Source organism: Sturnira hondurensis, unplaced genomic scaffold (assembly GCF_014824575.4).
Source record: "Sturnira hondurensis isolate 20B ecotype Veracruz unplaced genomic scaffold, ASM1482457v3 Scaffold0006505, whole genome shotgun sequence".
NCBI classification, from domain to species: Eukaryota; Metazoa; Chordata; class Mammalia; order Chiroptera; family Phyllostomidae; genus Sturnira; species Sturnira hondurensis.
In genome coordinates, this window is record NW_028079136.1 from 539690 (window position 1) to 554456 (window position 14767).

Here is a 14767-nt window from a genome sequence, read left to right on the forward strand (position 1 = left end):
AGCCGCCGAGCCCCGGGCCAGCTCTGAGTCGTGAAGTGTGTTCTCTTGTGGGGCGGCATCATGACTCACACAGATTCTAGCAAATTTGACAAGTCCCGAGCAAGCACCACGCACTGACACTTTTTTTCTTATCAGAATGTGATCAGTTTGATGAGTTCGGAAGCTGACAAATACCGAAGTATATATGAAGTTCACTCCCTGCTAAATTGGAATATATGTATGTACACATTTACACAGATTCACACAGAAAAAGGAACTGGAAGGTTGCATAGTGTGATTGCAAGTGATTTTTATTTTTGTTAGGCATTTCTAAATTCTCCAATAAGCATGACTTATTTTTGAAAATAGAAACTATGGTCGTTTTTAAAGCCAAACAACCTTTGCGGCTGGCTCTGAAGGAGGTGCACTCCCCCCGGATATAGTAGGAGAATCTTGGACGTAGTTTCCCGGCCTCACCTGCCCTGACTCCCATCTTCCACCAGGCAGTCTATGACCCTGTCCTGCAGCCGAGAATGAATCCTCCCTGGGTGCTCAAGCCAGAAGCAGAAATTGCATACCCATTCCCAGAGGGCCTGAGTGCTCCTGAGGGCTGCCTGGTTTAGAGGAACGTGTCGGGACTTGGATGAGACAGGCTAATTCAAATAACCTCTCGGAGCCTCAGTTTCCTCATCTGTGCAGTAGGGGTGATGCCCACCCTCTGGGGTTGCTATGACGATGCAATTAGATGATGTAAGGAAAGCAGAACGTTCTGGTCAGAGTAGTCACTAAGTAAGCGTCAGGTGCCTCTACCTTGCACACTTTAGTGTGAACAAGGACTTTACCATCCAGAATTCACTCCTTCTTGGGATGCACATTCCATAAATCTTAATCTCAAGGGATTTTTATTGGTCCTCCTTACTGTAAGCTTACATTTTAAAAGACTTGAAAGGAACATAGCGGGAGAGGTTCGCACGGGGAGGCAGCTAGACAAAAGATAAGTAGGGTAGAGACTCTGATGGCTCTTTTTCTGGGAACAGTCCTGGGAGCCATCTCCCATTGCCACTCTCTTGCCCACACCCAACCCCGTGTGCCGGCTCTGCTCTGCCAGGATGGATCAGTGGCGACAAAAGCTATAGAAGGGCCTGGAGAGCTCATCTGAAGCAGCCCCTGGCCTCTTGTCCTTTCTCTTGTGCCCCTGAACAACCTGTTAGAAAGAGTCTGTCCGTCTATCTGTCTACCAGCCCCGCTGCATTGCTGTCGTTACTGTTATTGACAGCGTGTATTGCACATGCCCCATTGCTCATAACACTACTGGATGCTAATAAGCCCTGCCCTGTGCCGGGACCTGCTCTGGCCTCTCTCACTTGCTTAATGAGCCCACACAACAGCTCGGGGGTAGGAATTTTCATTTCCATGTTTATCCATCATGACATAGTATTTGGTTTTTCATTTTTAATTCCTCATAAACTCCACCTTTGCCACTAATAGCTTTGCCCAACCCTCGAGACCAGGGCTCCCACCCGGAACTGGTGCAGTCCCTTCGACCGGGTCAGCCTTCTGTGTGCACCCTGCTGGCCACCGGGCACAGGAGTGTCTCCATAGTGTTCAAATCAGCTCAGGAACCCCATTTCTTTATCGCCAAGGGCTCTCCCTGCATTGTCAACCTTTCTTGGTCACACATACTTTTCTTTAACAACAGTTTTACTGAAATACAGTGCACCCATTTAAAGTGCACAACTTCGTGGGCTTTAACCGAGTCACAGGGAGGGCTGTGCGATCACATCACACCTTCAGAACAGTTTTGTCACCCTGTACAGAAACCTACGCCCATGGGCAGTCACTCCGCACCCGCACCCCAGCCCTGGGCAACCACTGATCTGCATGTATCTTTGAGAAGTCACCCTGCCTTCAGAAAAACAAATGTGTGCTCACACATTTTACCTATGATTTCAGGGGCTATATCGGTCTCTGAGGCTTATGGACACCATGTTCAGGAACTTGGCCATAGTGGGGACCTCTGTGTCTGCTCACCCCATTTCTTCATGTCAGAGGCCCACAGAGAACAGGGGCCCACCTGGGCCACACCAAGTATGTCCTTTGTGTGGTGCCCTGGTGACAGGGTTTCCATAAGGCTTATTTGTTTGTTTGCTTGTTTTTAAGAAGGGCGTTCAGCCACCATGTATTGATATTCAACAATATGCCAGGCGCTGTTCTAGGTGCTTATCGTAATGTTCATTCAATCTTCACAACAGTCCTGCTAAGTGGACATTAAAATCACCATTTTAAAAGTGAAGAAGATGAGCCCTGGCTGGTGTAGCTCAGTGGATTGAGTGCGGGCCTGCGAACCACACGATTGCGGTTCAATTCCCAGTCAGGGCACATGCCTGGGTTGCAGGCCAGTTCCCAGCAGGGGACACACCAGAGGCAACCATACATTGATATTTCTCTCTCCTTCCTTTCCCCTGTAAAAATAAATAAATAAAATCTTTTTTAAAAAGTGAAGAAGATGAGACTCAGAGAAGTTGAGTAACTTGCCCAAGATTGCACAGCCACTAAGTGCTGGGACTGCATTCAAACTCCTGGATGTAGACTCCAGGGACCGTGATCCCCCACACCACCCTCAACTGCTTTTCTAACTTGTGAATAGGAGCTAAAACAGCCTGTTCCCCACACCTGCTTCGCACTTTCAGAATCCCCAGTTTCTGGTGCATTCTCCCGTGGGGCCATCCAGGACTCTGCAGAGAGGGGAGTGCAGTGGCCAGAGGAGCCTGGGGAGCAGGAGGAGGGGTAGGCGGAGTGTGAGGAGCAGCCCTGGCAGCAGACGTTGCCTCCCCAGCTCCCGCCCCAGCAGCTGCCAGCACCTGGAGATGATGGGGGTGGGAGGGTGGGCGGTACAGGCACCAACCCCCCAGCCCCTGTGCTGGTGGTCATTTTGGGAGTGGTCTGGGAACTTCCTGGGTGCCCGGCTCTCCCCAGGCTGCTGAATGACGCCCTCATTGCTCCCATGTGAGGACAGCTTATGAAAGGCCTGCATGTCAGGGATGATCTTCCAGAGGGTGATGGCAGTGGGGCCCAGCAGGAGCAGGAGGGCCCTTCATCTCCTAATGTGTCCCTCTGCCTGTCCATGCCAGCGCTGAGCACCGGCTAAACTCTGGGCAGCAGGTGGTGAAGGGTCACTCACCGGCCCCTAAGCACCTGCTAGTGCAGGAGGCATTCTGTAACAGCAGAAGCCACAGAGCTGCACGCCCACTCCTCTGTCCTTGAGCTGGTGCAAGGAGCTTCGTGCCAAGTTGGCGCAGGGCTCGGGCACCCAGAGAAGTTCCCAGATCACTCCCAGTGGAGGGTCAGCCCAGGCAGACTTCTTATTTTCCAGTTAAGGAAGGCAGCACATCTGTTCCTCTAGATTAAGCCCAGAATTTAGAGGTCCTGCCGTTGCAGGCAACCTGAGGAACTGTCATCTCTGTGCTTTGGAGGAGGAATGTGCACTTCTCATAAATATTCAGAAGCAGGCAGTCATTTACATAAAGCTAGAAACAGACCGGATTCTCTTTTCAGAGAATAGCTGGGAGAGTCACTAAAACACTCAGGATGCCAGGAGCACAGGAATGAGAAGTGGACTCCCCGGCGCTGGCCTGGTTCTGTCGGGCATGGCTGCAGGAGACGTGGCCCTTTGCCCATGTATTACTGTTTCCCAGTGAGAGTGAGACGTCGCCTTGATACCGGCATGGACCAAAGGTGCTGTCACGCTCACGGTGGCGCAGGCTCAGCCCTGAGACCTCCATCTGGAAAACAAATTCAGGGAGAGAGAATGCTTTGGCCAGCTTTCCAGTTAGCGCCCAGCCCAGAAAAGCTCTGCTCATGCGAGCCCATCACGTGAATGCCTCCTCTGAAATTGCTTTGTCACACCTCTTCCTCTGCCCCACCCCCAACTTAGACACTTTGGGAACAGGTGTCAAGGCCTGTCCCACTTTAGGAGACTGGGGGGGGGTGTAGATTTTACCACCCCCACCCTGACAGGGCAGCCACCAGTCAAAGGGAACTCACCCCCGTAACCTCCCCTCAGATCGTTGTGGGCGTGATTCTCCTTTACTACATCCTCGGAGTCAGTGCCTTAATTGGAGCAGCGGTCATCATTGTCCTGGCCCCTGTCCAGTACTTCGTGGCCACCAAGCTCTCCCAGGCCCAGCGGAGCACCCTGGTGAGTGTCCCCAGGTGTGCACCTGTCTCTTTCCCCACCCTCCCCCCATGTGCCTTCCTGCTTCCTCCCCCGTCTCATCAGTGGGGAGATGCCACCAAATAGCCCCCCCCCAACATACTTGCACACTATCGCTGATCATAAGCAGGGCACCTCACCCATCTGCTTCACCCATTTCTGTGTCTGTGAAATGGCATTAATGGACAAGGCAGGGGCATCCCTGTGGGGACAGGAGCTGGGCGTTCCCTGAGAAATGGTGAGAACATGGACTCAGCTCCTTCCTCTGGGAGGGATGGGGCAGAAGACGCCCTTCTCTGACTCGGCGACCCCTGGCAGGAGTACTCTAACGAGAGACTGAAGCAGACCAACGAGATGCTCCGTGGCATCAAGCTGCTGAAGCTGTACGCCTGGGAAAATATCTTCCGCACGCGGGTGGAGAGGACCCGCAGGAAAGAGATGACCAGCCTCCGGGCCTTCGCCATCTACACCTCCATCTCCAGTGAGTCTGCCCCAGCCAGCCAGCCGGCCTGGTGTCTCTCATGACACCCTAGGGTAGGGTGTCAGGGCTTGTGGGGCGAGGGGGCAGAAGTGGCAGGTTTTGGGTCACCCAATCCAGGGGAGCCTCACACCATCTCACGAAGCAGAGCCCCCAGAAATCGCAGTGTTCTCCAGTCTTTTATCCAGCGAACAGGTATTGACAGCCTGCTACATGGGGGGCCCTGTGCTCACCCTCAGGATACAGTGACGAGAAAGAGAGGTGGGGTCTTTGATGTGCTACTGAGCTGACAGGTTATTGAGCGGCAGCAGGAAAGGAATAAAGAGCATTTGGATTCTTTGGGGGGGACTCCTTTTCAATGAGTCAGACAGCTGCCACCGTCCTGGGGGGGCTCCAAAGAAACTTCCATTTATCTGGGGCCCTAAGAAGGAGAGACTTTTACTTTAAACAACAGGCGCTCAAGTGTGAGGCCCTCACAGATGTCTCTACACTAACTAAGTTTACAGTAACCTGTTGGTTTGGTAACACCGAGCCCAGAAATAAAAGAGGGAAAGAGACCGGAACTGGTGAAACGCCCAGGGCCCCATCAGACACACACAATAGAACTAGTTTCCGTGCATGGGGGGCTCCTGTAGCACGCATTCCTCTTGAACACTGAGCTAATAAGAAAGAAAGAAAAATCTACCACCGGAATGAGTCAGCAAAAGCAAAATATAGGAGAGTTACTCCCTCCATACCTGGAGATGCTAGAATAGTATGAAAGAGATAATATAAGTCCCTGTAAAATCATTAAAGAGCTAAAGAAGGGGTGAAACCTACAAGGCAAAATAGAAGAGTATTAGGGGAAAAGAAAGTCCCTCAAAAGTCTAGAAATTAAAGATTTAGTTATTGAAATTCATTCGGTGGATAATAGTTTCCGGGTCAGTGTGTGCGGAGGTCAGGTGGTTACTGGCCGAAGTTGATCTCAGTTGGTCTGGTGGCTCCAAGGACCCACTCGGTGGTGCTTAGTGCCCAAGGGCACAGGGGGGTGTGGAAAGGGGGCAGCTGGCAGACCTCACACTAGTCCCCTGGCCTTCCCAGTTTAAGAGTCACTATGGTAGGAAGGGCCAAGAGGAAGTCCTCAGAGACAGAAAACAAAAATGGAAAAACAAACAAAACAAAAAAAAATCAACTCAGTGTGCGGGTTACATGAAGTAACATAACTAAAGAGAGAATTTGTGAATTCAAAGGTAGACCTGTGGAAATTACACTGGATGTGGCAGGGGAGGTAAACAGAAAATATTTTCTGCAGGCTGGCTGAGCCATTTTACAGATGAGTTGAGGCCCAGAGGGGTGTCTTCCTGAGGTTAATAGCGTGGCTCAAACCGGATCCTCCGGAGTCTCTAACTCCCAGCCTTGACCTATTTCCACACAGAGCCAGGGACCAATGGCCGGGGAAGAAGACTTAGGACACAGTGGGGCCCCATGTGCAGGCTATTTCCTCTCACTAGAAGAGACCCCAGAACAGGCTCTAACAGAGGGGAGAAACAGGAGGAAATTGGAAGAGAGGAGCAAAGCTGATCACCTCCACCAGCTGGAAATGGTTTGTTGGTATATGAGGCTCGAGCAGGGAGCGGGGCCCACGATGGGGTCGTAGTGGAGGGTGCCCTGCTCATGTCTCCCAGATGAGCTCATGGCGACTGAGACAGTCCCTCAGTCATCTTGGTGTTCCTGGTGTGTACACTGCCCAGAGAGGCTCTGGTGGGGACAGGTGGCCACCATCCAGCCTGAAGGCTCATGCTGAGCACTCAGGTGCTCTACCTCCCTGTGTCCAGCCAGACCCTGGTGTCCTGTGCCTTAGGCAGGGACCCTTGTTCAAGAAGCAACAGCCAGGCCATTTGTCATACACAGCACTAGCCATGGTGTCTTTCTGCAGAAAGTCCTGCTGGGATCTGTTTTTCTCAGACTGGAGCTGTGAGCATGGCAGGCAGCCATGGCTTCCTGGATTTTTCACTAAGGCACTACAGGTCACTAGTCCCACCCCTTGACCCTCATCCCTCACCTTGGCCTCTGACCCTTGGGCTGAGCACTCCATGGAACAGAAGAAATTGGGAAGGACCATGTAGGGAGCTCAGAAATTACTGTCTGCAAATGCAGGCCCTCTTTATCCTGCTCTGTGCCAGCTCTGCCTGCCCCTGGGTCTGGCTGTGTTAACAGTGACCCTGTACTGTGTACAGCGACAGGCACTGGCTTCCAGGCTCCATCATGGCAAATAACTGCTGAGGTAGCAGAGGGCCTCCCCGACCAGCCAGGCGACTTTCTCTCCCAGCAACAACTTGGGGTAGAGCAGGTTCAAGGTTGCTGCAGTGGGAGGGAGGCAGCAAGGAAGCTGGGACACTGGTCCCCAAGATCCCTGAAAGGTGATCAACCTTGGGTCATAGGGATGAGAGCAGGGGACAGCTACTTTGCTTCCAGGAGATGCATGCTCATTTCCTGCGTTCCAAACTGCACCCCGGGATGTATTTTCCTATGTAAACAACTTCATTAGACATCTAGATTCCCAGGCTAGTCCCCCGAAGCCTATCTAGTAGGTGCTCTTTGTCCCAGGGGACCCTGAGAAGACAAGCCAGGGCTTTGTGAAGGGCCTGGAGCCGGGAGGACCTGGGGAAGGGAGACTCTGTGTTGTCAGGAGCTGAGCTGACTCTGGAAGGAGTTAAGGGACTCTGGAGCCAAGAAGTGGCCTGCCCAGGGCCCCTCACCTGTCCAGGCCTTGGTGACTTAGAAGGATAAACAGGCTGGTCTCTGGAAGAGGCACTGGGGAGGGAGAGGGAAGAGCCCTCCGGGAGTTCTGGAAGCCAAGCACTGTTTGCTCAGTGTCCTCCCTTCCTGGGATGGGTTTCTTTGTGCTGGTCTTTGCGAGGGGGAGAGACAGGTGGCAAGGTAGGGCACTTCCTGGCTGCAGGTATATGCTTTAGGCATTTTCACTTATCTGCTCCCAGACTTCCTGCCTTCAGCTCTCTATCACCAGGGATCAGGACACAGGTCATTAGGCTTGAGATAATGGGGCATCTTTCACCCTCATCCCTGGCACCAGCCATGAAGTCCTGGTGCCACAGAAGAGCCCTGGAGTCACGTTTCCTGATGGGGCCCATCTGGTGCTGCCTGGCTGTGCTTGCAGTCTGCCATCCCACACCAGTCAAGTTGCCTCTGACACTATCTGATGGTTTCACCTTTGGCTTCACTGAGAGCTCCTGTGGGAGGAGCTTTGGTTCGGGGCAGGGAGAGGCAGGGCAGGGTGTGGGTTGGCGGGGGAGGTGAAAAGGAAATGTGTGCGGTTTCTCTGCCATGGAAATCCAGGATCAAAGGAAAGCAGACGGAAGTTACTCAGTGGGTGTTGAGTGAGCCCAGCTCTGTGTGCTTGGCCCTATGCTAAGCACTGGGAGGAGTGCAAGAGACAGTAAGACATGTGCCCCATTCTCAAGGAGTTTGCAGTCTGCTGAGAAGTCAGCGCTGACACACTTGAAAGAATATGGCAGGGAGAACTGCTCTACGTGGACCTGCTCTGTGCTGGTCGCCTAGCAAGCAGACGGTCCTTCATCCGCAGATCAACTTTGCCAGGTGTGTGGCTCTACTGTCCCATTTTACATCAGGGAAGACTGAGGCTCAGCAAAGTGAAATGGCTCACTAAGGTCCTCAGCCAGTAAATGGCAGAGAACAGAGAAGAAAGAAGCCCATGTAGACTGGGAATTTACACAGAGCTTCACACAAGATGAGGCTTGGGCGATGACTTGCGAGGTGGGCAGGATTTCAGTGAGTAGAAGATCAGGAGGGAAAAAGCTGGACGCAAGCGCTGTGGCCACCCCTCTCAGCAGTCAGGGCAGTCTTTATTTCCTTGCAGATGCAGTGTAACTCCAGGTGTCCAGACCCACCGTGTGTTTGAGGACAAGCTGTGCAAGCGTGACAAAGGGGACCTAGGCCCTGCCAGTCCACCCACTAACATGCTGCCAGTTCCTTCTGTCGTGTGTACAGCACCCATTCCAGAACATTCTCTCTGCGCCAGACTCAATAAGACCCTGGGGGTTAAAGAGGAGGCAGGCATGGTCCTCGCCTCACAGTCTCTCGGGAGACCATGCCATGGCCAGTGGCTCTGCGTGTGCTCAGAGCCACGCGGCCGCTCCAAGTGTCCCACTTTCTCTTTCGTGCTATTCAGCCGGCCCTGGCTTCTTTTATTCCTTTCATCTACTTATCTTTGCCAATTTGTTGTTTTTCATTTAACAAATCTTTACCGGACACCTGCTATGTGCCAGGCCCTGTGCTACGCATGAGGGATGCAGCAGTGAGAAGGAATATCAGGCCCCGCCCACAGGTCACTCACAGGCCGGTAGGGAAGCCAACCACGGAGCTGTGTGGTGAGTGACAGGAATAGAAATGGGGGTTGTCAGCCCCCCGTGAGAGTTGTACTCAGGGGTGGCGAGTGTCAAGGAAGCTTTGTCAGAGGTGAAGCTCGTTGCTGGTGTCCAAAGAGTGCCTATAAGTTAACCAGACGAGGAGAAGAATGTTCCAGGCCCAAAGCCTGAAGGTGAGAAGGATGATAGTGTGTTCGAGACTCAAACGAAATCTGGAGAGGAGAGGGACACGAAACCAAATCACACAGGACCTTGCGCCCTGTGTTCAGGCCGCTGGGTTTTCTCCTGAGGCAGGGGAGCCACTGAAGCAGTTCAAGCACAAGTGAGACAGCCTTGCCATCTCTTCCGGCGTTCTGGGCCCAGGGGTGTTCCGTCTTCCCAGTCGGGTCTGAACCGCAAACAGTCAGGTGGGCCTTCTTTGGATCTATGTGAACCTCGAACAGTCAGGTGGACCTTCCTTGGATCGATGTGACTGACTTCCTACCAAGCCCTGAAAAACAAAAGATGAGCCCCCGAGCCCCCCAACTATGCCATGGATGGAGTGGGACGGGCAGGATGGGGCACCCGGCACCTGCCCCCATTTGTAGCCCAGGACTTCAGTTCCTTCTTGGCTCCTTGGTGGAGGCCCGGACTCAAACTGCCAGTGGGGGTGGGGGAGTGGGCAGGCAAGGTGCCCTCCAGATCTGGCCCCTCTTCCTTCTCCAGCTTCTCTGAGATTCTTCTTCATTGTCTGGCCTTCCTGCCACCTGCTGATGCAGCCACATCCCATGGCCTGCTGCTGCACATCCTGGCCTGCTTAGGCAGGGAGGTGGCTGAGGGGGAAGGGGGGGAGGGTCATCACTTAAGAAGGCAGGAACCAGCATTACCTGAGGGGTCTCCTGCTGTGTTCCCACCAGGCCCAGTGACAAACACACCATTAACCTGCTTTCCCTCCCCGCCATTGACTTCAGAATAAATGGGAAACAGCCCCGTGCACTTAAAACTACATTGCCCTCTCCTGCGGGCGCCACCTGCATTCAGCCCAGGTTGTGAGCCTGCAGCTCCCTACTGGCCACCCCCTTACCCCCTCCGCCCCCCACCCCTGGGACAAACCTGCAGTTAACCAGAGGCATGAATGTCTGGCTCTGCCTCCCTGACACGTGACTTCTGAAATGTATACATCTTTGGAAATGAAAAGCTGCTGGTACGGTGGTGCGGGCGGCACCCACAAGGCCAGATGGCCTTCCTAAGCCAGGGGAGCCCTATCTGAGCACCACCCTGGTTTCTGCTGATTTGTGGGTGTTTCCTTTGGGGGTAGGAAAAGCTGACACACTGTGCACGGCTGTGCCCCCAGGACCCAGCATCATGCTTGGAACGGGGAGACCCTCCAAAAAGTAATTTTTAAGTAGATACTTCTTAAAGGGTATTTTGGGGAGAGGATTGAAACAACACCTACTCATATCTTTATAGCACAACGGAAAGACTTTGCTTTCGAAGGAGGCCTTTCAGATCTGCTCGCGCGAGTCTGAACTTTTCCGTAGCAGCATCACACTTACTCACTGCTTTGTCATCTGCTCTCGGCGCCATTTACCATGACTTCTTGCTTCGTGACATGCAAGATCAAAGCACTATCATGTTCTCTTTTTCTTTGTCTTTCCCACATTGGGTCAAAGTGAGTCAACCCACCCCATGCCAAAGTTGGGGAGAAGTCTGTTCTGGGTCATAGTTTTGTACCCAATCGTCACCATGAATATCTTACAGGGCTTTATGTGGCTCGGGGAAAATAGAGGCAAGGCCACAGGTCTTCACCCCATGACAACTGGGGTGCCCAGCCCCCTGCCTTTCCCAGTCTCACTAGGGTTCCGGGGTGTGTGCCGAGCTCAGAGTGGTGCCAGAGGCTCCCAGGCCTCCCGGCCTCTGGCGCTGGCATCCCTAGTGCCAGCCTTGTCCACCCCAGGGCCTAGTGGGCTGCTTTTCAGAAAAGTCTTTAAAATGTAAACAGCTGGTAATTCCATCCCTACCTCCATCCCCTACCCCAAAGGGGACCCAGAGTCCCCTGCACAAAGGCCATCCTTGCAAGAAAGGGTGAGGGAAATGGAAAAATGATATATTCATTCTTTAGTGTCTCTAAACAAGAGCCAGGACAAGGTAGAAATTAATTGTATCATATGGATTCTCTTTTGAGAGAATCAGCTTTAGAGTACTCATTTTAAAATTTATTTATAGTTTGTCTCATTCCTCAAAAGATTTCTAGCAGCTACAAGTATAAAGACAACAAAATAGAAAAAAATACAAATTAAGAAAAATCACGACCAGGGAAAACAAGCCGTGGAAAAAAATGTCAATCACGGCACGTTTCATGACTGCGGAACTTTCGGGGAGCTGACAAACCACGCTCACTAAACAGGCCAGCCCCTCGCGTAGGATGTTGCTGGTTGGTTTCGTTTCCAGTGTGTGTGCTGTGGCTGTGGTTTTGTTTTGCTATGACAGTGCTACCACCAACAGCAGCTTGCTGAGCGCTTTGTGCTTCTCTCGGGGTATCCAGATAAACTCCCAGGGGAGGCATTACAGGATCAGAAGGTCTAAACTTCTGTGCGGCTGTGGCTACTGAGCAGCAGATTGCTTCCCAAGCAGAGCTGTACCAGTTGACAACCGAACTCTGTACCTCCTTTTAGCTGTGAGCTGCACCCCAGAATGCATGGGCTGGGTCTCAGCCTGGGGCGGGGGCCGTGGGGTGGTGCACAGGTGCCTGTAACTTGAGCCCCTCCTCTTTGGTGATTGCCAGCTAGGGTAGGCGGGCGAAAACAGAACTAGGCCTCTGTCCTGAGGGAGTTCCCTGGAATTACAGGTCCTGGAGGGGAAGGACAAAGCTACCTTGTGTTTCGAACTATCTGGTTGTGATGCTCAAGGGCCCAGGCCTCGTGGGAGTCCTTCTCCTTCCTCTCCCCAGCCAGTGATGGCTGCGCTGGGTCTTAGGTTTCAGACCTGGGTCCCTTCTACTGAAGGAGAACCAATAACGCTTATACTTGCCCTGCTAGAGACTAGAAGGGAGGGCTGTGGCGTTGCTGTGGGCACCTGGAGACCTGGAGTCCTCTTCAGGAAGGGCAGTTAAGCTCGGTCATGTATGATATTAGTGTTGGTTTTTTAAAAAAGCAGAGCTTGGGGCATGTCTCCTCCTTGAGACCAGGAGCTCTGCAGGGGCTGCATCTCCCTCGGCAGATAAGGAATCCCCTGAAATGGGCACAATGTCTTTCCTCTCTGCTTGGGAGCCCCCCAAAGGCATGTGTCCTCTCTCCCCAGCTAATCAGGGCCTTCCTGGGAGCCTAGTTCTGTGTCTTTCCTCAAACTAGGAGCCTCTGGAGGGCAGGGGCTGTGTTTTTCCTCCCACTGGGGGTCCAGACCTCCAGTATACACTGAGTATGTACTGGCTGACATAGGATTCTTAGAACAAGCAGACAGCTTCTTGGATTGGTGTTGACCATCTGAACCTCAGAGTGTCAGAGACCTCACTGTTTTCTATTGGACAGGGGCCCTGTGCATGGGCCAAGCCCTTGGTTGGTCTTTGGCTCCTGGCTCGTTCTGCTTTGATTTGGCTTAATTACAGAACCAGACTCCATTCTGGGCCAGCCCAGAACAGGCTCCTGGCAGGATGAGAGATGAGATAGCAGGGTGGCAGCTAGAAGGTCATCTCTTGCTCTAAGAGGGCTGCTGTTCTCTGCAAATTCAAGACCCCATGCATAGGCTTCGGATCTTACCTTTTGGGCCAGAGAAGCAGGGACCTGGTAGCAGGGCTGAGCTAGTAACCAGTGAGATGTGATCGTCCGCACCTAGGGCTCGCAGAACCTGTTCACTGCATTATCTCCTCACCCCTCAGGGAAAGCCAGAGTGTATGGACAAGGAAGTACAAGCTTACAGGGATCAGGTATAGAAACTGAGGCACAGAGCAGGGAAATGACCTGCCCAAGGTCACACAGCTCATATGGAACAGATTCTTTGACTTCAAGTCCAGCTCTCTTTGCTCTCCAGGGTCCTAGGAAGAGTTTGAGGGCCACACTTTAAACAAACCAACTGCCCCCCTCCCCAGGCATAGAATCTCAGTCTTAAAGCTAAGGGACACCCTATTTTAAGATGTCCTTGGTCACTCATACTTGAGTGTGAGTTTGAGATGTTCCCCCAGAGCCATGGAAGTTTAGGAACCCTCCAAGCCTCAGAGAGAGCCTGGCCTGGGGGCGGGGGGACACAGGGACCAAAGGCAAAGGAAGGAGTAGCAACTTGGTGACCCCAGAAAGCCATGCTGCTGACCTTCCAGTTGACCACAGGCAGCTGACCCTCCAGTCTCATCTCCCACCACATTTTCACGGGGCTTCCTTCACACTGTCCACAGGAGCAGAGTAGGAGCATTGAGCTTTTATTTAAAGGTTTAAGTCTCAGGGTCCTGGGGGACCAGAGTCCTGAGGGAAACAGGTAACGAGCTGCAGGTGCCAACTGGCTAGACTTCTGCCCCTTCACCACCCCAGTGCCACCCCACTGGCGGGGGAAGGGACCCCACAGGCTGCCTGGCCTCCACCCCCCTGGGGACTTTGTTTTCGGCTGTCTCACCCCTCCCACTAAACTTGTGCTTCCTCCACAGTTTTCATGAACACGGCCATCCCCATTGCAGCCGTCCTCATTGTGAGTGTCTCCTTCCTCCATCTCCCGGTGGGGTGTGGGGCAGGAAGACTGGAGCGAGAGCCTCCCCAGGGTTTGGCCTTTCTGCACGGGGACTTCAGAAGATGACTCGTCAGTGGGGCTGGACACTGGCAATGGACTGAAAAGCTACATATGGGGCAGGCCCCTCCCCAACTCAGAAGACAGGGGCCCCCCCCGGTCTCCGGGCCCGGAGGACCTGAAGCTTAGTCTTTAAAGACATTAAACTTTCTTTTAAAAATAGCTACCAAACATGTTTATTGTAGAAACTTTGGGAAATGCAGAATGGAAAGGGCAGGGAGAATTTAAATCACCCGTAACCCCACTGGCAGCATCTTTAATGTGTTCCTTTCCAGCCTTTTTTGAAGGCACGTAATAAGACCTTTTTACAAAAATAGGGCTGTGCTGCCCATGCAGTTTTGTAACCCGCCTTTTGGAATGTAAGGATATGGCACAAACAACCCTCCACGTCATGAAATATTATAGTGGAGGAGGTTTTTCTAAAGCAATTTTTGACCGAAGCCATGTGTGAGCCCAGCAGTGAGAGCCTGCAGCGTGCCCCTCCCGAAAGGCCTGGGCCTCCGTGAGCCCACAGTCCCTTCACCCAGGACCCCCATCCCTGGCTTCTGTAATGGCTGCAGTTCTTTTAAAAGATGCTTTTATTTCCCCTGGAGCCTGTGTCTCAAAGCTGTGGCGGGTTCACAACCTGTCAGGAATGCTTAACGATTCACTTTGGACATGATTTATTGGGTTGGTTCTGGCCTGGCTTTTCAGGGAATTTGGGGTATCAGAGGGGACTGTTTTGGGTGCAGAGCTGACCTAACCTAAGGGCTCCTCCCCGGTCATCCATGGCAAAGAGGAAACAGAACAGGGCGGGAGTAGCCCTGGCCCCCCCCCCACCCCCGCAGCTTGAAGTCCTGAATTCGCTGGGGACATTGCTGTGAGATGACTGTGAGGAAGAAGGTGTCTTTAACTGAAAGGTCCCCTTGAGTCCCCCGATACAGATCTCTTTCTTTCTTGCCCCCCCGGGCTTGGTGTTTCTGGTGT

At 52.8% G+C, this 14767-nt stretch overlaps 1 protein-coding gene across 2 annotated transcripts in view; it reads left to right on the plus strand.

Moving 5' to 3' along the window:
• ABCC8 (ATP binding cassette subfamily C member 8) overlaps positions 1–14767 on the plus strand; it is a 74615-nt gene that overhangs the window by 25804 nt on the left and 34044 nt on the right. For both annotated transcript variants that reach the window (XM_037049969.1, XM_037049970.1), the window contains exons 9-11: positions 4043–4177; positions 4511–4673; positions 13665–13705. In XM_037049969.1, coding sequence (XP_036905864.1) covers positions 4043–4177; positions 4511–4673; positions 13665–13705 — 339 coding nt within the window. The remainder of the gene's footprint in view (positions 1–4042; positions 4178–4510; positions 4674–13664; positions 13706–14767) is intronic.